Source organism: Arabidopsis lyrata (assembly GCF_000004255.2).
Source record: "Arabidopsis lyrata subsp. lyrata unplaced genomic scaffold ARALYscaffold_5, whole genome shotgun sequence".
Lineage (NCBI taxonomy): Eukaryota > Viridiplantae > Streptophyta > Magnoliopsida > Brassicales > Brassicaceae > Arabidopsis > Arabidopsis lyrata.
Window position 1 is genome coordinate 2,618,113 of NW_003302551.1, and position 23,285 is coordinate 2,641,397.

Genomic DNA, 23,285 nt, shown 5'->3' on the forward strand with positions numbered 1-23,285 from the left:
TCAATGGTTTTATTTTAGGTTTATTATTTTGACCAAATTTTCTTTTAAATATTGCCATGACTTTGGGACATATTAATTTGGTAGATTTGTATACCTAGAAAGTGGAACAAGTAATGTTTTGATTTTAAAACCACGAAGATTCACAATAAAAGAATATAAATAGATGTGTTATAGCAATAAAGATAGATATATCTTGTAGATAGATGAGCTTTATTAAAAAAAAAAAAATCTTGTAGATAGATATCTTAAATAATAAATATGATCCATTAAACCAACCAATGAAGGCTATTTAAAATGTTGCATCTAATCAAAGCACAAATCAGGTAAGAAATGTGTTCTTAGTTAATGGCAACCAATTACATAAAATTATGTTTAATAGTGAAAAAAGAAAAGAAAAGGAATGTGTTAACTAGTTAAGTTTTTTTTTTTGATAAACCCTATCGGCTATCCGGTCGGCCCCGGTAGAAACGCACCAAGGTACTACATAGTGGACTAGTTAACTAGTTAAGTTCTTAACGTAAAGTTTGATATATATCGTTTTTTAGTAAGGATACTTCGTAGAAGAAGATAAACTTCGAACATAATAAAAAGATGAACTTCCAAGATTCTTCTCCTCTTTGTGACATATTCCAGAAATAAAAATAATAATTAATCAAGGAACACAACAGAAACGATTAATTTTTTATAAGATATTTATTGGGTCAATAGTTTATAGAATAATAGAAGTCGTATTACAAAGTGTTTAAATAATACAAGAATCATACATACGTCACATGAGAAAATGTGAAACAATTGTTTTGTTTTCGAAAAAGTTAGAAAAATTGTCATATTGGGCCTGTAAAGCCCATAAGGTCTTGAAAAGAGAAGTGGGACAATGACTGTCGTCGTCGTCTTTCTCATCGTTCTCCAGAAACTAGAAACCCTAATTTCAAATTCGAAAATGGCGACACAAAATCAAACCATACATCTCACAGAGGCGATATGGACGGAGATTATAGCGAGGTTACCATTGAGAATCATCGCTAGATTCAAACTGGTAAGCAAAACATGGAAATCAACAATCGAATCAGTCTACTTCCGCCGTCTCTTTGTGTCTGTGCACCGAAAATCCTCAACCTCGTGGTCGCTAATGTGGTACGGATTAAAAGATCTCATAGGTTTCCATGGATGCGAGACATGGGGTCTTCCAAAGTCTCTATCTTTTTATATCCCATCGTCTCTTTACATTGTTGCGGCGTCTTCCCATGGATTGGTTATGATTTCAGAGTATGATCATGCTTGCTGCTTTGTGGGCAATCCAGTTTTACAACAATGGATCCAAATCCCTCCAGCTCCAGGTTATTCTTCTGTGTTAGGTTTGGTGACTCGCGTGGACGACTATGGCTTTGTTTTGGGCTTCAAAGTGGTTAGGTTAGCTGAAATGCGACCGACGAATAATGATGTCTCCGGTACTTTGAGTGTGTTTTTGTATTCCTCTGAGACTGGGATTTGGACTTCTAAGATAATTCACTGCCCTTGTCGAATCACCAACACTGCTTCTTTGACTTTGGATGGTTCAATTTACTTTAACCATCTTAGTGAACCTGGAGTACTCGTAGCTTATGATTTCTATTCTGAATCCTCCGATCAATTTCGGGTTATACCTCTCCCAGATCATCCGAATCACGGCTTCAATCACAACTTCAAAGGTGCTTTGACTACGTCCCACGGAATTTTCATGTATATCAGAACATTAGCTCAATCCTCGTCTAATGTTTTCAAGGCTTGGAGGTTGAACAATGATTTATCCTGGCAACTTTTGTGGAATATCGCCCTCCCGCTACTTATCGGTGATTATCTACCTATGGCAATGCATCCATTTGATAGTGACACAGTCTATCTATGGAGTCAAGATAATCGTCATGTGGTATCATGTAACTTGCGGACTCAGAAGAATAGAATCCTCGGAGCTGAAGATAATGATGATGATCATCTAGATTGTTTCTTCAACCAGCCTATTTGTGAGGAGTGTATGGATGAGATATGCAGGTATAAAGTTTCTGTCAGGTTATTACAATTGGTGCTCCCACGGTGGATGGAATCGGCGCTTTGTCCTCCCCAAGTTGAGATGATAGATACATCTTCATTACATTCTTACGTTAAGTCAATGCAAGAGACAAGAAGAAGGAATTGGAACCAATGATTTCATTTTGGTTTTCTGGTTTTCTTTCTCATCTCTTACGTTAAGTCAATGCAAGAGACAAGAAGAAGTAATTGGAATCAATGATTTTTTTTTTTTTTTGCTAATCAAACACCATATATTAATTCACGGAATAAGACTCTCTTCTAGAGAGAGCCAATCAGGTACCGTCGAACTTACATGGGAAAAACAGAACCCGCGATTTCTTGCACATTTCGCAAGATAATCGGCGGAGGTATTACCACTACGAGGGATATGCTTAAGACTGAAAGTAGTAAAACGATCCCTGTAATAAGCAAAGTCTGTTAACTCTGTAAAAAATGTAGGCCACTCTTCAGGAGCACAAGTCATAGCCAATAGGTCAGAACAATCCGTCTGAATGATGATACTTGTCATTGGGATCGCCAATAAACACTTCATCGTCCATAAAAGAGTACCCAGTTCAGCATGTAGGGGAGAAAGACTTCTACGCGAGCCTTTCAAGCCCAAGTGTAGCAGTCGTCCTCCCTGATAGACAAGCCACCCGTGCCCACTCCTAGTCTCCGTCCCGATCCAAGATCCATCAATGGAGCATACCGGTCTATCCTCTGGAGATGGTGACTCATGCGTACTAAGAATCAACTCGGCCCGAGGGTCTTCTCGCTGATTTGCTCGTCTCCACGCGCCTTCCTCTTGTGTTGCAAGATCTAGCGTTTCCTGAGGTGGTACGCTCAAATTATCAAAAATCTTTCGATTGCGCGCCTTCCAAATATACCACATAATCCATGGGAATACTCTTAGACTCTCTTCATCCGCACCCGCCTCTTTACCCCGCCAATACAGATAATCTAAGTTATTGTAGAGTGACGTCGAGGGAAACAGTGCTGGGGGAGATGGGATATTGGAGAGAGCCCAGACTTGTCTAGCAGGAGGACATTCAAATATCAGATGATTGATTGATTCTTCTTCTGCACCACATCTTGAACATCCTTTATCTCTACCAATATGGCGATAAAATAGGCGTTGGCTCAAAGCCAAACAACCAGTCACACATTGCCACACGAAATGCTTTAATTTTCGCGTAGTTTTTAATTTCCAAGCTTGCGCCTTTAGTGTCGTAACACTAGGTCTCTGAGAAGGGTGGTCGCAAACAGGGCGAGAAAGATTTCTCGCGACCTCGTATCCAGATTTGACGGTGTAATTACCAGACTTTGTCATTGTCCAACAATAACCATCATTCCAGACAATACGGCTCGGTTTAATCCCTAATATTAGGGTAATTTCCTCCGGGGGAAACAATTCCCGGAGACGATCCATCTTCCACTGTTTAGACCCAAAGTCAATCAAGGTATTAACGAAAACCAAAGGGTCTCTCTCCACCGATAATCCCTTAGGTGGGCGTGCCGGAGTATCTAGTATCCAGGGGTCTGTCCAAATGCAGGTACCGAAGCCCGAGCCAATGGTCTTGCGGATTCCATATTTAAGAACGTCCTTGGCGGCCAACATGCTTCTCCATCCATACGACGGTCGATTGGAAACAGTGATCTCTAGCGGACTAGAATACCGAAAGTAACGTCCTTTAAGAACCCTACTAAGGAGAGAATCTGGAAATCGTAATAATCTCCACAATTGCTTCGCCAAGAGTGCGAGATTAAAATCTTCCAAGGACCTAAATCCTAGCCCTCCTTCAGATAGTTGGGTACAGATTTGGTCCCAAGCTATCCAGTGTATTCCTCGACTATCTACTTTATTACTCCACCAAAAGTTGGCAATTGCACTGGTAAGTTTGGAACATATTGCTTTTGGCAGTAGGAAGCACGACATTACATATGTCGGAAGAGCTTGTGCTTGTGATTTAATTAGGACTTCTTTTCCGCCTTTAGATAGGAATTTTGACGACCACGAGTTGACTCTAGTTTGTAATCTGTCTCGCACAAACGCGAAGACCTGAGCTTTTGATCCATGTATTTTTTCAGGAAGGCCTAAATATGTTCCCATCCCGCCTTCTCGTGAAATCCCAAGAATCGATTTGATTTCTTGCCGTACGGGGGGTGGGACCTCGTTACCAAACATAATGGAGGATTTATTCAGATTAACCTCTTGTCCAGATGCCGCGCCATAAGAGCGGATAATGTCAATAACTTCTTTACTCTGGTCGGCATTGGCCTGATAGAAAAATAAGCTATCGTCAGCAAACAGAAGATGTGAGACACGAGGGCTCGCATGAGAGATTCGAAGCCCCTGTATTTTGCCTTCCCTTTCCGCCTTCCGAATCTGAGCGATAAGAGCTTCCGTACACAAGATAAATAGGTACGGAGAAATTGGGTCTCCTTGACGAATTCCTCGCGATGGTCGAATCCGACCTTTTGGGTCGCCATTAATCAAAATCCGATATGAAACTGAGGTAATGCATTGCATTATCCAGTCTATCCACTGAATGTTGAATCCCATCTTTTCCATCAAAGCTCGGAGAAACCCCCATTCCACCCTATCATAGGCCTTACTCATATCCGTTTTTAGGGCCATAAACTTCTTCCGATTTACCGGATTGGAACGAAGAGCATGGAAGTTTTCTTGCGCGATCAAGATATTATCTGTGATTAATCTCCCTGCAACGAATGCAGATTGCGTCTCGGATATTAAATCCGGAAGAAATCTCTTTAGTCGTAGGCTTAGGATTTTCGAAATGACCTTATAACTTACATTACATAAGCTAATAGGACGAAAACCTGACATTTCTCGCGGTCTTTCCCCTTTAGGGATAAAACAAATATTGGTCTCATTCAGCTTCCCGTCAAAAATTCCGGAGCTAAAGAAATTCTTCACCATAATGGTGAGATCGCCTTTTATGATTTCCCAAAACCGCTGGAAAAAAAGAGCAGTCATCCCATCCGGACCTGGGGCTTTAGTCGGCTTCAAAGAGAATAAAGCTCTCTTGACTTCTTCTTCAGTGACTTCTTTGACTAAGAACTCATTCATAGCTGGGGTGACCGATGGTGAGATGTCTCTAAGAGCGGATACTGGGTCCACCGGGTTCGATGAAGTAAATAGGTTTTCAAAATAATCTACCGCGACTCTTTCAATGCCATCTTCATTATCCACCCACGTCCCATTATCATCTAGAATGCCTAAAATCTTGTTCTTCGCCCTTCATTGTTTTGTCAAAGCGTGAAAATATTTTGTGTTTTTATCACCAAGCGCTAGCCAGTTTTGGCGACTCTTTTGGTACCAAAATATTTCCTCCTCTGTATAAGCATCGCCCAATTGCTTTTTGAGCTCCCGAAGTTCATCCAAAGATGCGTTATCATCCGCATAATTTTCCTCAATTTTATCATGGAGTTCCTTGATAAGTATCTCAGAATTAGTTTGTGTTGATTTCTTCCAGATGGAGATAACCCGTTTACAGTTCTGGATTTTTTTCATTATGGGTCGGTCTACCCGACCACCAGCTCCGTTCCACCCTTCCAACACTGCTTCGTTGAGCCCGGGTTTTCCAATCCATCTTTTGTCAAACAAGAATTTTCTCGAGATTTTTCTCGGACTTGATTGTATAAATGCAAGGAGTGGTCTATGATCCGACCCCCACATCTTTAAGTACTCCACATTAGTGTGGGAAAAAATATTATGCCATTCTTCATTTCCCATGGCTCTGTCTAACCGACATCTAATCTTACCATTTGACCGTTGTCCAATCCAGGAGAATTGATTTCCCTGAAAAGGAAAATCAATAAGTCCACACATATGGATCATAGCCCGGAATGGTAGGAAGGAGGCTTCAGAACGTTTTTTTCCTCCTCTTTTCTCATGGTTTCCTGTTATCTCATTAAAATCTCCAATAATAAACCATGCCTCGGATCTAGATATACCAATTCGAGTCAATCTCTCCCACACGTACTCGCGATTTGGGACAACAGGATCACCATAGATAAAAGTCATAAAAACTCGATTACCGTTAATGATAGTTTCGATGTCAATCAATCGATCATCTAACAACAAAAACTTAACCGGATATTCCTTAGAATAAAATAAAGCTAAGCCTCCACTAGTACCATCAGGTTCAACAGTTTGGAGATTGTCAAATCCTAGATCAACTTGCAAAGTTTGCAGATACATTTTGTCATTCTTGGTCTCTGATAAGAACATGAAATCTGGAGAATACATACGACACAACTCTACCAGTCGACGAGAAGTCTCTTTCGCTTTCGCCCCTTGACAATTCCACGCTAAGGTCCTCATATATTAGTTCCGGAGGGAGAATGAAACCCCACCGTACTAATGTTGAATCGAACGATCTTGAGTGTGAAGAATAGATACTCCTCGTTACAAGAAAGGAAAACTGAATTTCGAAAGATTTTCATATTTGGCGAAATCCAATTGTTGTTTTGACATTTATGTGTCAATGATCGCTCATAATAAGAGGATATTGATGTGCACCATAGCTCCAACAAAATTATGCATAACACACAAGATAATTGTATGAGTAAACATTCCCTAAAGGAAGATTGTTGAAATAAACTCTCTTTAAAAGAGGAAGGTAGTCCAATTAGACTCATGAAGTTGGGTTTTGAAAACAAGAAATGGTTTCCATAATCCCACGAAACATATCTTGCAACATAGGCCCACCAAGAAGATTCTGCAACAGAGGCCAATGAAGCAGATTCATCATCAGAGGCCCAACAAGCTTCCAATCTGAGTGGTGGTGATGGAGCTTGAAGTCGTCGGATGTTTGGTTTGGTAGATATGCCGGCGAAGACATTGGAGAAGATGAGCAAAGCCCATGAATGGATTAGGGTTAAACAGATTGGGGCACAATACGGGCATATTGGGACGACGGCGATAAGGACATCGGGGAACGTCTCTGCGCCGGCAAAGCTTATCCCGGCAGCAGGAAAAGAGCAATTCAGGCGAGTCACTAGAAGCCTAGTAGAGGTGGAGGAAAATCTGGTAATCTCTAGGTCAAAGGTGATGGAGGTACGGACATAAACATAGATAGTGGTGAAGATTGATGAGCAAAATATCTCCAAAACGGAGTAGTTCATCATCGAGTTCAGATCTGGTAATAGCGAAAGGGGATGGAGGCGCTTTAGCTGCTCCGACCTAACGGGGACTTCTGAGAGAGTAATTGATATCATTGGAGACTTTAATCGCCTAGATTTCTTCACATATGTGAGAATGGATAACTGAACAATTCGCCGGAAACAACAAGGCCATCGGTGATGACTTTGCTTTGTCGAGGTTGGGGACATCCGGAGAAACCCAAAAGAATGGAGAAAGAACGAGAATGTTTCAGATCTGGATTTTAAAAGAGAGAAGCCACCTGAGGATGAAAATGAGAGCCAAGGAAAACACACATGAGCACCTCCAAGCTCATATTCGCCTAACATACTTAGCAAGAAGCTAGATCCGGTTCGTTTCCATGTCTGAAAAAAGGTACAGTGGTAGGACGGTGATGTGGCGGTGGTGAGAACGGCAAAGGGATATTGTGAGCTGTGTAGAAGCATCAGATCTGGAAGAACAGTGGTGACCCACTTCGTTTCTCAAGTGAGAACGTCTACGAAAATGAAGAACACTTAGCATAGAGCTAGAATCTTAATTGGAATCAATGATTTCATTTTGGTTTTTCTGTTTTTTTCTTTTCTTGTCTTTTGGTACTATCTATATAATGGAAGACAACCATATCCATATCAACCAATATTTGCTTCTTCTTATTTATCTTTCAGTTCAATGACATGTTACCATTTCATCTTTCTAACTTGTTACACAAATTGTCACTTCCTTTGAACAAAAGTTCTTTCAATTGATGTTTCATTCCAGCCGCGCGTAGCTTCTTAAAGATAGGTTCTTCGATAGCTTCACTTCTGAGAACATAACCTTGAGGAGTAAATCGAAGCGTTATCTGTTTGTTCGATGTGATTCAACAAATGAAACACTTAATAAAAGGAGACTTGATGGAACATGAATCAAGAGCTTGTAATGGAGCTGCACTTAAACCTTGAAGTTGAAGCAAGTAGAAGAAAGAAAAACCAAAAGGGATTTTGAAACCAATCTAACGGGTTGGTTTCCCGCATGTTAGTCTTAGTTTCAAGTACCATATAGCAGCAACTAGATATAGCTTAATTGATGTTATAACTGGTTGTAGACCAAATCTAGTTTATGTCATTAGCATTTAGCTTAAGCAAGCTAAACGACGTCGTACGTTGCGTATTCCCATTATTGAAATGTGTTAGTTAGTGCCCGCTTCAAAAATTCGTAATCACAAACACAAGTAAGACTTGGTAGCCTCTTACACAAAATTAATAGTACTATTTTAAAACAAAGAAATCAATAAAAAATATAAAAGCAAAAAAGTTTGATCGATGAAACGAATACCGTTGGATCAAACCATCGAATTATAAAAACTAGATCACGAGAATAATAAAAAGAAAAAAAGAAAAAAGCAGAAAATTCATAAAAGAAAGAAAAATTCATACTTCCAAAGGAAAGGAAAAAATCTCAAGTCAACAAACAACAACGAAGGTCTGAAGAACTTTGAATGTTGTTATCATAATCATCATAATAATCATAATCATCATCATCATCGTTGTTTTCGTGTCTGGGTAATTTCTCCTGTTGACCTTCTAATTCTGTCATCTCCGATTATTGATTTTCTTTTGTACCGAAGCCCTTTTGTCTCTTGTCTGAAATCAATCTGAAAAAAAGGTTCTGTTTTTTGGGAAATGTGAAGCTTTTTGTTCTCTGATTGTTTCATTTTCCGATTGTTTCAGAAGAACTGGAATCGCCGAAAGTTGGGATTTTTTTGGTTAGATTGTATAAAAAGGGCGTGATTAAGGAAGAAGCAGAAGATAAAAAGGGGATTTTTTGGTTGTTGTAATCTGGGAAAGTTTGGGACTTTCTATCGATCTCAGGTTTGTGATTTGATTATGTTTTTAGATATATTAGGCTGATCTAGGATTTGATGGATTTTGCTTTTTTCTCAGATGGTGAAAAGACCAAGTCTCAGTTTGAAAACTTGATGGATTTTGTTCTTCTAGGAACTTGAATTCTGGTGTTGAGAATAAGAAAACTATGTGGAAACAGATTCTAAGTAAGCTTCCCAACAAAAAGTCTTCTAAGCACGAACATCGTGGACGTGAACACGGTGGTCATTCTTCTTCATCTTCTCATACTTCTGGTGCCTCTACTTCGAAAAACAGTGATAATGGTACCGGGAAATCAGGGAATTCGCATGCTAAGAACGCTTCAGCAGGTGGAAAATCCGCTGCTTCTGACTCGGGTTATAAAGATGGGAATCTAAAGAGTAGTGGGAGCAACAGCAACAACAGCAACAACAGCAACAACAACGGAGTCTTTACTCCTTATGAAGCATTGCCGAGTTTTAAAGATGTTCCAAACACGGAAAAGCAAAACTTGTTCATAAAAAAGTTGAACTTGTGCCGTGTAGTGTTTGATTTCACAGATCCTACGAAGAATATCAAGGAAAAAGAGATTAAGAGGCAGACATTACTGGAGCTTGTGGACTATGTGAATTCTCCTAATGGAAAGTTTAGCGAAGTGGGTATCCAAGAAGTCATTCGAATGGTCTCTGCTAACATATTTAGAACGCTAAATCCTCAACCACGGGAAAATAAAGTTATTGATGCCTTAGACCTGGAGGAGGAAGAACCTTCCATGGATCTTGCATGGCCTCACTTGCAGCTTGTGTATGAGCTTTTCTTGAGGTTTGTTGCTTCGCCTGAAACTGACACCAAGTTGGCGAAGAGATATATAGATCAATCTTTTGTCTTGCGGTTACTCGATTTATTTGATTCCGAGGATCCTAGAGAAAGAGATTGTCTGAAAACCATTCTCCATCGGATCTATGGTAAATTTATGGTACACCGACCTTTCATCAGGAAATCCATAAACAACATCTTCTATAGGTTTGTTTTCGAAACAGAGAAACATAACGGGATTGCTGAGTTTCTTGAAATCTTGGGTAGTATCATCAATGGATTTGCTCTTCCCTTGAAAGACGAGCACAAAGTGTTTCTTGTCCGAGTTTTGATACCTCTCCACAAACCAAAATGTTTGCAAATGTATCAGCAACAATTGTCTTATTGTATCACACAGTTTGTGGAAAAGGATTGCAAACTTGCTGATACAGTTATAAGAGGATTGTTGAAATATTGGCCAGTGACAAATAGTTCCAAAGAAGTCATGTTTCTGAATGAGTTGGAGGAAGTACTCGAAGCAACTCAGCCACCAGAATTCCAACGGTGCATGGTACCACTGTTTCGCCAAATAGCCCGATGTTTGAACAGTCTGCATTTTCAGGTACCTGTCATTCTCCATTCTTTCTGAAATAATAGCACCTCACATTTGTTTCTAAACTGGCAAATGTCCCGGTGCTTTGATGTTTTCTGAAAACTGCTCTGTTACTGTTAGTGTTGGGTTTGACATTATCTAGGCCATATCGTGTTGACATACTTTAACTGTATTAGTGTTTCGCCTGTGTATATATGTTACATTACCAGCTTATGAGAAGTCGTTATAGCCTACCAGTTATATCAAATGAGCAAATTGAAGAGTTGATTTTTGCGGTATGCAGGGTATCAATGTTTAGGACTGTTGTATTCAGCTCTAGATGATACTTAAGGCAATTTCTAAGCAACATTGATATATTAAGGATATTGTTCAGTAGAAAGTTACAAAAAAGGAAAAAAGTATCGCATTGAAAGGTATCTGTTTTGGCTAAACAGTGACTGCATATGATCTTTTAGAGGGAAACGTTTGTTCATGTCATATAACTCTAGTAGGTTCAGGATCTAGTGCATTGTGACTAAAGCTTAAATCTTTGATTCAGTCTATTAAACGTATCTGTTGGGTTATCAGGTTGCAGAGAGAGCTTTATTCTTATGGAATAACAATCACATTGAGAATCTGATAATGCAGAACCGTAAAGTCATTCTTCCAATTATATTCCCTGCATTGGAGAGAAATGCACAGAAACATTGGAACCAAGCTGTTCATAGCTTGACACTAAACGTGCGAAAGATATTTCATGACCTTGACCCTGAGTTGTTCAAAGAATGCCTTGCTAAGTTCAAGGAAGATGAATCAAATGCAGCTGAAACCGAAGCAAAACGTGAAGCCACTTGGAAACGATTGGAAGAACTCGGTGTGCGAAAGGCTTCATAAAGTTAGAGCTATAGACAAGAGGGAAAGAGAGCTTCTGTGTCTTCTATCGGAATTGGCATGTTCTTCAGATACATACTTGAGAAGAGAAAAGTTTCATATTGGTCTCTTCGTTTGTACGAAAGGAAACTCAAAGATGTAAGATTGTTCCCGTTTTGATTTCCATTATTTTTATTTCTTGTTAATGGGTTATTTTTGCTACATTGTATGATGATCTCTTGTTCCACTTTCTTGAGACTTGTCTGATTCATTTCATCTTCTGCTTTGATGATACCTGCAAAAATTGCAGCTATATGATTTGCCTCTCTAAAGAATCAGTTTGTTGGTTGTTTGTATTAAATGTGCTTCCTTTTGGATTTTCATTTGTATAATTTCTTCCAAATCAGGAAAAAAATCGAATCTTTATTAAGAAAAAAACCACTTTTTTGTTACGAACTCAAGAGAGAAATCTTAGACCAAACCAAATTGTTGGTTTCAGTTTTTTGAGTTTGTGGGTTCGGTTACGAACTCCACAAGTCTAGGAGGAACTCTCAAAAGATCTTCATTGAGAGATTGGTTTAGTGGTTGGATTTGAAATTTTTTTTTGTTGATCCATTGGTTATGACTTGAACTGAAAACACTGTCGAGATGTTTTCTCTTGTCCTGGTCAGTGAAAATTTTCTCTGGTCTTAGGGTCTTCTCTCAGTCACCATCCTCTCTTTCTCTCTCTTTACTCTCTAATCTTTATCCATTCTCTCTCTTCTCTCTAATCTGTATTGCCAACGAAGCAATAGCTATGAAAAGCTAAACCCTTTCTTCTTCTTCTTCTTCTTCTTCTTCTTCAATTGTTTAGATCACTTGGGTCAAACCCAAGTCTTCTTCTTTCTATGATTCATCAATCTAGATCTTCCTATCTGGGTCCAGAAACGATTCACGCGCTTCGTTCATGATATAAAGTTACTACCTTTTTCTTGCTTCTGGGTCATGGTTCTGTCTGCTTTTCGTCTTTTGCTTTTGTCTGGATGATTCATTAATCTCTGAGATCTAGTATGTTCACAAGAGTTGTTCTTATGCGTGGTGAGATGATCTTAGGAGTAGTTCAGCATCTTTCTTCAATTCGGATTTTGAGTTTCTGAGATCTGTTTTTTTTGCTTAAAGAATCCGATCTGAGTTTGAGGAAGTTGACCAATATAGATCGAAGATGTTTAAGCAGATACTTGGGAAGCTTCCTAAGAAAACTTCTGCTAAGTTTTGGGATAATGGTGAATCCCAAACTCCAGATAACAACAATCAAGGAGGTGATGAAGTTTTAAGCCAGAGATCATCGTCAAATGGAGATACTTTGGATTGTGTTTCTTTTGATGTATTGCCAAGGTTGAGAGATGTTTCCATCTCTGAGAAGCAAGAACTGTTTCTTAAGAAGCTTAGACTATGTTGTGTTGTGTTTGATTTCGTCGCCGAGCCTCAACAGAACTTCAAGGAGAAAGAGATCAAAAGGCAGACGCTTCTTGAAGTTGTGGATTATGTTATCTCTTCAGGGAATGGGAAGTTCCCTGAATCAGTTATTCAAGAAGCTACGAAGATGATTTCGGCGAATCTCTTTAGTGATCCTCATCGACAATGGAAGAACAAAACTTCAGAAGCATTGGATTTGGAAGAAGAAGAAGGATCTTTGAATCCTTCTTGGCCTCACTTGCAGATTGTTTATGAGTTCCTTCTAAGAATCGTTGCGTCTCCCAACACTGACCCCAAGATATCCAAGAAATACATCGATCATACATTCGTTCTCAAGCTATTGGATTTGTTTGATTCTGAAGATCCGAGGGAAAGAGAGTATCTGAAAACGATACTTCACCGGATCTACGGGAGGTTTATGGTTCATCGCCCGTTCATCAGGAAAACTATGAACAACATCTTGTATGATTTTATATTCGAGACCGGGAAACACTCAGGAATCGCCGAGTTTCTTGAAGTGTTAGGATCCATCATCAATGGATTTGCTTTACCACTCAAGGAAGAACACAAGCTCTTCCTTACTCGTGTCTTGATTCCTCTACACAAACTGAAATGCTTACCAAATTACCATCAGCAGCTTTCTTATTGCGTTATACAGTTCGTTGAGAAAGATTGTAAGCTTGCGGATACCGTAATTAGAGGGATGTTGAAGTACTGGCCTGTTACTAATAGCTCTAAAGAAATAATGTTCTTGAATGAACTGGAGGAGATATTAGAAGCAACTCAATTAACAGAGTTTGAACGGTGTATGATTCCGCTCTCTCGCCAAATTGCTCAGTGCTTAAGCAGTTCTCACTTTCAGGTAAAGTTAAGAGTTTATTTGGTACACTTACCTGATTGTTAGATTCTTGAATTGTTCATAAAAAATCAACTGCTTGTGTGATTAGGTAGCAGAACGGGCATTATACTTATGGAACAACGATCATGTCACTAATTTGGTGAGACAGAACAGTAGAATCATTTTACCGATAGTGTTTCCCGCTTTGGAGAAAAATGGTAGCAGCCATTGGAATCAGGCTGTGAAGAATTTGACCGAGAATGTTCTCAAGGTTTTGTCGGATACAAATCCAGATTTATTCGAAGAATGTTTGCGCAAGTTCCAAGAAGATCAGCAAAAAGCAGAAGATACTAAAAAGAAGAATGGAGAAACCTGGAAACAGCTAGAGGAGATTGTTGCTTCAAAGGGACACACATCAATGGCGAAGTAAGAGTTTTTCTGCACTTTACGCGATGCAACAAGAATCGGTTTATTGTTTTGTTTTCTTTACGCCTGAAAGGTATATACATTTACTTTGCTTTGATTGCTTCAAGTCTCTGGTTTCGACTTCAAGACTAGTTTAATTCAGTTAAACAGTGTGAGATTTTAGCCAAATGTTGTTGTCCTCTTTCAGTTCTTGATTTGTCTGTATACTTCGTTCATGTAAACATCTTGTTATGAAAACACAAATTTTCTATTGTTTGAAGTCACTTAGTTTATAGGTGAAAGAGATGGCTCTAATATTAAAATTTGATTCTGGAATAATGGTTTTGTCATTTAGTATACAGAGGATCTATTGGCATTTTCCTGCAAGAATATTTGGGTTTTGTCTGTTAAAAGGTTCTGTTACTCCAGGTATATTCTTCTAACCAAGAAACCGAAGAAAAGCTCTCTGCGATGACTCTTGGTCGGTTTTTTGTCAGGAGGTTTCATCAGATGAGAGTTGATGTTATCTCCAGAGATATCATCAAACCGTCATCTCCAACTCCAAACCACTTAAAGAAGTTTCAACTCTCTCTTTTAGAACAGCTCGGTCCAACGATCTTTGGTCCTATGGTTTTCTTCTATTCAGGTAACAACAGAATCAAACCAGCTGAGCAATTGCAGAAGCTGAAGAAGTCGTTATCTGAAACTTTAACCCATTTCTACCCTCTCGCTGGACGGCTCAAAGGCAACATAAGTATCGATTGTAATGACTCCGGCGCTGATTTCCTCGAAGCAGAAGTCAATTCCCCGCTTTCGAGTCTCCTACAAGAGCCTTCTTCGGACAGCTTGCAACAACTGATTCCTACATCAGTTGATTCCATAGAGACAAGAACCAGACTGTTTCTTGCTCAAGCTAGTTTCTTTGAATGTGGAAGCATGGCTATAGGAGTTTGTATCTCTCATAAACTCGCTGACGCAACTTCTATCGGTTTATTCATGAAGAGCTGGGCTGCAATCTCGTCCCAAGGATCAATCAAAACCGTTGGGTTTCCAGTGTTTGACACGGCCAAGATCTTCCCACCTGGAAACTTCTCTGAGACTTCCCCTGCACCAGTGGTTGAGCCAGAGATCATGATGAATCAGACTCTTTCGAAGAGATTTGTATTCGATTCTTCGAGCATTCAAGCCCTGCAAGCAAAAGCTTCAAGCTTTGAAGTGAATCAACCTACAAGAGTCGAAGCTGTTTCAGCTCTTATATGGAAAACTGCAATGAAAGCTACAAGAACAGTTTCAGGAACATCGAAACCGTCGATTCTGGCTAACTCCGCGAGTCTACGCTCACGCGTCTCTCCACCATTCACAAAGAACTCAATCGGGAATCTAGTGAGCTACTTTGCAGCAAAAGCAGAGGAAGGAACAAACCAAACAAAGCTTCAAACTTTGGTTTCGAAAATACGAAAAGCGAAACAGTGGTTTCGCGATAACCATATACCAAAGCTTGTAGGAAACCCAAATGCTACAGAGATCATTTGTAGCTACCAGAAAGAAGCAGGAGATATGATTGCAAGTGGAGATTTCGATTTCTACATCTTCTCGAGTGCTTGTCGGTTCGGTTTATACGATACCGATTTCGGTTGGGGAAAACCGGTTTGGGTCGGGATTCCTACGGTTAGACAGAAGAACATCGTGACGCTTCTCGACACGAAAGAAGCTGGTGGAATCGAAGCTTGGGTGAATCTATATGAACAAGAGATGAATCTTTTTGAACAAGATAGAGAATTGCTCCAATTTGCTTCTCTGAATCCTAGTGTGATCCAACCTTTTCTCCATGTTCTTTGATTCTAAGTCCGGTTTAATGAGCTAAACCGGATATATTTGTTGAAATTGGTTCGATTTTGACTAGCCGTTAGGAGGCCACTAAAAACGTTAAAATTCAAATAACGGGCAAAATTTGGTGATGTAATAAATAGTCCTGAAGAATCACTTTTTTTATGATATATAATAATAAATTCAGAAGTCATTTTAAAGCAATTTCATGTTAAAATTAAAAACAAGTTTTTGTCATATTTTTTTCATAAAGACACTTTCAAAACTTTTATTACTTTCTACAATTATTAATTTAGCACTAAAAATAAAGTTAAACTTGAACCACACTCTCAGAACTTAATACTAAAAGTTAAATATTAGTGTTTATTATTAAGTAATAGACAACAAGAATTACCAAAATGATAATTGATAGCTAATAAAAATCATCCACATGAAAAGGCTAAATATAGTTCAAAATAAAATAAAATAAACATTCTATAAAATGTGAAACATAATATATTTTCATTATTTTATTTCTTGTTTAGCACTTGTAAACACTAGTGTATATAATAATTATATTATTCCAAATTTAGATAAAACGTTTTCTATAAATGACGTAATAAAATAAGGAAGTGGCCGTTGGGGAAATTTAAATCATATGCTTAGAGTTCGGACCTACTTTCAGATTTGCAGCCGAAGAAGCTTTAAGATTTTTTAGTTTTCAGTTTCTCAGCGAAACCACCAGATTTGGGGATAAAATTAGGGTTTTTGGATCTCCAGAACAAAAAAGAATGGGAGAATCAATTTGCTTTGTGAGATCTTTCTCGCAAGCTGCAGAGTTTTCATCGCATCAAATCAACAACGAGGTTAGTGCTTCAGATTTGTGAATCTACTTCGATTTCGTGGATTCAAGATACAATCTTGGATTTAGGGTTTTGATTCTAGAAATTGATTTCGTGTAGAGTGTTGAGATTTGAGATTTGGTTTTGCAGGTGGTTCCTAATCGTGTGCTTACGGAATCGGTATCGTTTGGTAGATTTGCGAATGAAACACTAGCGTGGGAGAGATGGTCAGCTTTTACTCAGAATCGTTACTTGGAAGAGGTTGAGAGGTTTACTAAACCTGGTTCTGTGGCTCAGAAGAAAGCTTTCTTTGAAGCTCATTTCAAGAACAGAGCTTCCGGGAGAGTAACGGAGCCGAAAAAGATCGAAGAAGTTGAAACCGGTGATGAGATTGTATGTGAGATACCAAAGGATATTCTCGTTGATTCAGAAGTAACACTAGTGGTGTCTAACGGTGAGGTGGATGAAACAACTGATGTGAAAACTGGTGAAGTGGAGAACTTGAAGTCAGTGGTTGTTCTTGAAGACAATGGTCTTGATGAGGTAATGCATCAAATTCATTTTTTGTTAGATTGGAATTTGATGTTTTGTTCTATTCTCTCAACGTCCATGGTGTTTTCAGGAGAATTCTACTTCTTTGAGCAAAGAAAGACCTCCTAGTTCTTCTGAATCGAAGGTCTCAAGTTCAAAACTGGAACCTTCCGTTGTTATAGAACTGGATCATTCACTTAACAACACTAGAAAAGAGTCATCCTTGAGTAGTACAAGGTCACTTAGTGTATCGAAGAACCGAAGTAGATCACCTCCTGAATCCGTTCAAATGTCAATCAGCTGTGCTCCTTCTGGTAGTACCGACAAAAAAATTGTCAGGATGCCCCAAAACGGTGCTAAGAGTGCAGTGAAAGCAGACAAGAAGAAGAGATCATGTCCAAGTTCAGTTCACATGTCACTCAATTTTGCTTCTTCTGCTCGTCATACGACCAAAGCAGCCTCGAAAACCTTGGTAAGAAACTCCACTACACAGGAAACAACTTCATCAAATGCTAGAAACAAAGTTTTCCCAAAGACAAACGAACCAACGGGAGCTTCAAAAAGCCGCAAGAGACCATTGTCTCAAACATCCAAAGAAGGTTCTAAAGCTGCAAAATGTTCAACCAGTGTAATTCTCTTCTCAAGTTTCTCTCATTGCGTATATCGCATATTTGCTGAGACTGACTCTTACATATATTGCAGGCCTCTGCTGTCACGATACCCGAACTTCCTCCTCTCAGTAAGCAGCTATCAGAAAACAAAAGGTTACTGATCCAACCATCTTCAATACAATTTATCGCTTTAGGCTATTACTTACTAACTTGGCTTCTTCTTATATACAGGAAAAACATAACTGTAGGGAGATTAATTTCATGCAGAATACCCAACAATGTGCAAAAACAACCCCCTGTCGGGTAAGCGGTTTAAGTAACAACCTCTTAGAGAAACACTTACTATCTTATGTTACTTACTGCAATGGCCTGAGTCGGTTAATTGAAAGTGTTTGTGTTAGTTCCCTGATTTATGCCGAATTAACGAGATTTTTTTGTCTAATGCATTTGCAGCTGTGAAAATCTTTCAACTCATAGCAGAAGCAAAGCAAAGTCTTTGACTGTATCTTCTCCCTTCATCTTCAGAAGTGATGAAAGAGCAGAGAAGAGGAAAGAGGTAGAACTAAAGAATACCCCCTTAATTTATCTTTCAGATCAGAGGACTTATAGAGCCATAGTTAATGAAGTGTTGTGGCTGTGTCTTCTTGTCTGTTAGTTCTTCAAGAAGGTAGAAGAAAAGAACAAGAAAGAGGAAACTGGAAAAGATAAATTTTCTTGCGGCTTCAAGGCAAATCAAAACACTCACTTAGCATCTGAAGAACACAAGAAGAACCCACAAGTTGGTGGTTTTCAGGTATAGTAAAGATCTAACTATCAGACTGTAACTTCTCACAAATTTGGGTATTGAATCTTGATGTATGATGACATCATAATCATGTGCAGGTACCACCGATAACCATGACTTCACCAAGATTCCGCAGGAACCAAACTCCAGGAAAAAAGAACATAAAAACTCCCCATAAAGCTTCCTCAATGAAGATCATAAACACCAAAAAAGTAGTCATGGAGAAACAAAAAAGCAGCAAGATTCATCCCTCCTCCAAACCACAGACACCAAAAAAAACTCAAGAAAATATGTCTCCTAATATTCTACAGAACTAAGGTACATACATCAGAGACAAACCCGATCAATCATTCCTCTTCTTCAAACCTCTAGTTCATCGTAAAGATTCGGCTTTTCGCGTTGAAGCTTCCGAAAGTTTTGTCCTTTCAGCTCGTAATCTCATCTCAAGCTTATGGTATAGGTAACTAGCCCTTAATTGAACCACAAGCTTTTAAGGAGCTGTGTAGAATAGATAGAACTCTCAAGTCTTCATACAACTATGTACTCAATAGTTCTGTTGTCTCAATCTTGTATCATTTGTCTACATAGAGATATGAAATAAAGAACACATTTCAAGGTCTAGTTTTCAATTCTAATGGTGCTTTTTCATTGTTTTCTTTCTTGATTTAGTATATAGACAGAGGAAGAAATACAAGAAACATTTGTTTTAAAACGACATCGTAATGTGTGATGTTGTGTTGTTGTGGTGTGGGCCTCTCATTTCAGAGGTGAGAGAAAAAATCTTATCTCTGTGGACTGTGATTGTGTGATGTTGTTTCCCTATCTTCATCTTCTTCTACTCCATGCTCTAACCACGTCCTTGTAGAGGAAAAGAAAAAAAATGGCTGCTTCATCTTCCTCTTTCACTCTCTGTAATCACACCACACTTCACACTCTCCCTCAGAGAAAGACCCTTGTCACCAAAACCCATTTTTCTGTTCCCACAAAATCATCAGAATCTAATTTCTTTGGCTCCAGACTCACTCACTCGTCGTATCTCTCCCCAGTCTCTTCCTCTTCTCTCAAAAGCTTAATCTTTGCCAAGGTACATTTCACGAATCTTGCATTGATAGATTGTTTGCTACAATTGGGTAACAACTAGTTCTGGGAATTAGCTTCTTTGTTAGACCAATGTTGTTTGGACAATTTTAGTTGTGTTCCTAGACAACTTCTGTAGTAATCTCTGCCAACTTTTTCTTATATGTTTTTGCCTTCGATCCCAAGATATACATGGAAAAATTGAGTATTTTGGGTCTGAATTTGAATGTTATGATGATAGATTCATGAATGTGTTAGTGCAGAACCAAAGACAAAATCAAAGAAAATTGCAATCAGTGTTTGTTTTAGAGACCATAAACTTTCACATACCTCAAAGAAAATGCTAGAATGCTCTTGAAATATTCAATCCTCTATTAGATTATCTCTGAACTCTCTTTAACCTTCTTTGAATTGTTCTTTTTTGTGATGCTTTGTGGGCAGCAGGTTAACAAGGGTCAGGCTGCACCAGACTTCACACTCAAGGATCAGAACGGAAAGCCGGTGAGCCTCAAGAAGTATAAAGGGAAGCCTGTTGTTCTCTACTTCTACCCTGCAGATGAAAGCCCTGGCTGCACCAAACAGGTCTTTCATTTTTACTCTCTTCTCTTTTCTGCATTCATCGCGCGTATTTAGTGTTGTTAAACGTAAATGGTTTTATTTTTATACGACAGGCTTGTGCTTTCAGAGACTCTTATGAGAAATTCAAGAAAGCCGGTGCAGAGGTCATTGGGATTAGTGGTGATGACTCTGCTTCTCACAAGGTACACACATCATAAGCTGATTTCTGAATAAAAAACCGATGTTGTTTTACGGGTTTTAAAGAGGGTTTGGGACTTCAAACATTGTTGCAGGCGTTTGCAAGCAAATACAAGCTGCCGTATACATTGTTAAGCGACGAAGGGAATAAGGTGAGAAAAGATTGGGGAGTACCAGGAGACTTGTTTGGGGCATTGCCAGGGAGACAAACTTACGTCCTTGACAAAAACGGTGTTGTTCAGCTCATCTACAACAACCAGTTCCAGCCTGAGAAACACATTGACGAGACCTTGAAGTTTCTTAAAGCTGCTTGATCATTCTCTCTTTCTCTTTCTTCGTCCTTAATGCATGTCTCATGTCTGGCTCCATGACCTTCCCATACTGTTTCTGTTGATTATGAATTTTCAATAATACCATGCTATACTAATGAGAAGTGAGTTGGCTTTGGTCTGGTAAAAAGATCACAACGGGATAAGTATTGAAGAGTGGTTAAAATGTTGGTCAGAGTTGGATTGGCAAAGAATGTTGTTTCATTTATATGGCTTGAATGTTTGCTCACTTCAAAATCTTGCTCACCATTGACGTTGAAGAAAGAAGCTTTTGAAAGAAAAAATGAAGACAAGAAAGAGGCAAAAGCTTTGAAGACAACTAATTCGGTAAACAAAGAATCTCAACCTTGTGAATGTTGAGATCATCTTTTTTACGGAACATCATTAACAGTTTATCTTCTTGAACCTCTATATCATCGTAAAGATTGGGCTTTTCACGTTGAAGATTTCGAAAGTTTTGCTCTCTCAGCTTGTTATCTCATCAAGCTTATGATATAGGTAACTCGAGCCCTTGATTAGAATTGTAAAACACAAAGCTTTCTTGATTTTAACTATAGAGATTGGAACTCACGTCTCAACCTTGTATCATTTGTATATACATTGGAACTATGTAAAACATCAAAACAATTCGGCCTCTAATATTTGAAATTTAAAACGGTTATTTCTTCTCATTGTGTTTCTTTCTTGATTTGAGTATAGACAGGAATAAAGGTAGATCCTTTGGATTATATGAAGAATATGGCAAACCTCTGATTTTTTCACATTTGTATCAAACGACGACGTAATGAGTCAGAAACACCGAGGGCCTCTCGTTTCATGAGAGAGAGAAAAAAAATCTTATCTTTGTGACAGCGGTGGTGGTGTGTGATGTTGTCAGCCATGGCAAAGACAGAGCAACAACGATCTCTCTCTTTTCCCTTCTTCTGTGTCTGTCTTTAAATAGAGTCTCTTTGAAACGAAGCAGCTTTGTCCTGTTTTGATATCCATGGCTTTACCTTCGTGCTTAAAGACTGGAGTTTTAATGTCTCCGGCCACTGGAATTAATTTTTCCGGCAGTCTTATGAAGTTGGACAGTGGCTTTGCCGTTCCGACAAAGTTACAGAGTAATCGAAAAGGTGATCGAGAAAGATTGAGAATCCAAGCTGTCTTCAGTTTCCCTCCTGCGTTTCTGACAAGAAACGGTCGAGCTGAGAAGCAGAAACAGCTCAAACAAGAACTTCTTGAAGCCATTGAGCCTCTTGAACGCGGTGCTATGGCCTCGCCTGATGACCAGCTTCGGATTGATCAGGTTCTTGATTTCTCTTCCTTTAGGAACCATTAGGGTCTAGAGAATGTGATTGAGAGACAAGTCTGAGTGACTTTTGTTTGTATGGAGACAGTTAGCGCGTAAGGTGGAAGCAGTTAATCCCACCAAGGAGCCTTTGAAATCTGATTTGATCAATGGGAAATGGGAGCTTATTTATACAACCTCTGCTTCGATTTTGCAGGCAAAGGTTAGGGCTTGTGTTGTTATTGTTGTGTCTAAGTTTGCTTTTTTTTCTTGGCTTGTTGTGTCATTCTCTTTTATCTCTTAAACAATGCAACAGAAACCAAGGTTCTTAAGATCAATTACCAACTACCAATCTATCAATGTGGATACATTGAAGGTGCAAAACATGGAGACTTGGCCTTTCTATAACTCGGTAATGTTTCATTGTGGCTTGACTTGGCTCTTAACAAAGGATAAAGACCAAACTTTTTATCATCAATATAGCTCTTTGGCGAGTCTTTCCTATGTATAAGTAATATTCCTTTAGCTGAGTTTGTAAAAGGAGTCTCATATATTAGCAAACTACAATCTTTTCATAGGTAACTGGAGACATAAAACCCCTCAATTCGAAGAAGGTTGCTGTGAAACTCCAAGTGTTTAAAATTCTCGGCTTTGTAAGTACACTAAAACTCTTACTGCTATACGTGTGTGTGTCGATAAGAGAACCTTACTGATTCAGACACCATATGCTTCATTTACTGATTGGTGTGTGCTGTGCAGATTCCTGTAAAAGCACCTGATAGTGCACGCGGTGAACTAGAGATTACCTATGTGGATGAGGAACTACGGTCAGTAGTGAATGCACGTTTTCATTTCTATCGAACAAACCTTAAAACCTTAAAACAATGTTTATGTTTTGCAGGTTATCAAGGGGTGACAAAGGCAACTTGTTTATATTGAAGATGTTCGATCCCACTTATCGAATCCCTCTCTGATCTGTCGAACGAAAATGGTCCGAGCCATCCATCATACATGCCTGATACCCGCTTGTTCTGTCTCTCTTCATCATGTATGTAATCTAACATAAAAATAATTAATAAGAGGGAATAAAAAGAGACGAGCTTTTTTCATTGTTTCAACTTGTTCAAATCAAAGATTCTGAATCTTGATTTGGTTGAATTGTGCTTACTTGATCAGTTGGCTCCAATCCTAAACTATATGATACTGAATCAGTACAATCACCTTGAAGTTCCTCAAAGCTGCTTATATAGTTATATCATTCTCTCTTTCA

The 23,285-nt window shown here is 38.9% G+C and overlaps 7 protein-coding genes across 8 annotated transcripts; all 7 read left to right on the plus strand.

Annotated features, from left to right (window-relative positions):
* The first annotated feature begins 871 nt into the window (after nt 1-871).
* Nucleotides 872-2,275, plus strand: LOC9313012 (F-box protein At3g26010). The gene has a single exon (XM_002875250.2). It carries the CDS (start codon nt 875-877, stop codon nt 2,180-2,182), a length of 1,308 nt encoding a protein of 435 aa, XP_002875296.2. The 5' UTR covers nt 872-874; the 3' UTR covers nt 2,183-2,275.
* Nucleotides 2,276-8,601: 6,326 nt separating this feature from the next.
* On the plus strand, nt 8,602-11,671 carry LOC9313013 (serine/threonine protein phosphatase 2A 59 kDa regulatory subunit B' eta isoform). Its single transcript, XM_002875251.2, has 4 exons — nt 8,602-8,754; nt 8,923-9,063; nt 9,136-10,471; nt 11,030-11,671. The coding sequence occupies exons 3-4, from the start codon at nt 9,224-9,226 to the stop codon at nt 11,333-11,335; spliced, it is 1,554 nt and encodes a 517-aa protein (XP_002875297.1). The 5' UTR covers nt 8,602-8,754; nt 8,923-9,063; nt 9,136-9,223; the 3' UTR covers nt 11,336-11,671.
* Nucleotides 11,672-11,770: 99 nt separating this feature from the next.
* LOC9311366 (serine/threonine protein phosphatase 2A 55 kDa regulatory subunit B' delta isoform) lies at nt 11,771-14,289 on the plus strand. The gene is made up of 2 exons (XM_021024187.1): nt 11,771-13,628; nt 13,714-14,289. The coding sequence occupies exons 1-2, from the start codon at nt 12,513-12,515 to the stop codon at nt 14,032-14,034; spliced, it is 1,437 nt and encodes a 478-aa protein (XP_020879846.1). The 5' UTR covers nt 11,771-12,512; the 3' UTR covers nt 14,035-14,289.
* A 93-nt stretch (nt 14,290-14,382) lies between these two features.
* LOC9311367 (vinorine synthase) lies at nt 14,383-16,036 on the plus strand. Its single transcript, XM_002875253.2, has one exon. It carries the CDS (start codon nt 14,481-14,483, stop codon nt 15,846-15,848), a length of 1,368 nt encoding a protein of 455 aa, XP_002875299.2. The 5' UTR covers nt 14,383-14,480; the 3' UTR covers nt 15,849-16,036.
* Nucleotides 16,037-16,471: 435 nt separating this feature from the next.
* LOC9311368 (protein WVD2-like 7) lies at nt 16,472-19,204 on the plus strand. Its single transcript, XM_021024628.1, has 8 exons — nt 16,472-16,681; nt 16,808-17,200; nt 17,280-17,816; nt 17,891-17,952; nt 18,031-18,102; nt 18,253-18,355; nt 18,455-18,592; nt 18,682-19,204. Exons 1-8 carry the CDS (start codon nt 16,607-16,609, stop codon nt 18,898-18,900), a joined length of 1,599 nt encoding a protein of 532 aa, XP_020880287.1. The 5' UTR covers nt 16,472-16,606; the 3' UTR covers nt 18,901-19,204.
* An 81-nt stretch (nt 19,205-19,285) lies between these two features.
* Nucleotides 19,286-20,936, plus strand: LOC9311369 (peroxiredoxin Q, chloroplastic). 2 transcript variants are annotated; one of them, XM_021024632.1, is made up of 4 exons: nt 19,286-19,667; nt 20,105-20,242; nt 20,332-20,421; nt 20,512-20,936. In XM_021024632.1, exons 1-4 carry the CDS (start codon nt 19,464-19,466, stop codon nt 20,728-20,730), a joined length of 651 nt encoding a protein of 216 aa, XP_020880291.1. In that variant the 5' UTR covers nt 19,286-19,463; the 3' UTR covers nt 20,731-20,936. The 2 variants fall into 2 exon arrangements, with proteins under 2 accessions (XP_020880291.1, XP_020880290.1); XM_021024631.1 differs by having other exon boundaries at nt 19,386-19,667; nt 20,102-20,242.
* A 581-nt stretch (nt 20,937-21,517) lies between these two features.
* Nucleotides 21,518-23,223, plus strand: LOC9311370 (probable plastid-lipid-associated protein 4, chloroplastic). The gene is made up of 6 exons (XM_021024629.1): nt 21,518-22,033; nt 22,125-22,238; nt 22,332-22,427; nt 22,594-22,668; nt 22,775-22,842; nt 22,917-23,223. The coding sequence occupies exons 1-6, from the start codon at nt 21,731-21,733 to the stop codon at nt 22,987-22,989; spliced, it is 729 nt and encodes a 242-aa protein (XP_020880288.1). The 5' UTR covers nt 21,518-21,730; the 3' UTR covers nt 22,990-23,223.
* Nucleotides 23,224-23,285: the final 62 nt, after the last annotated feature.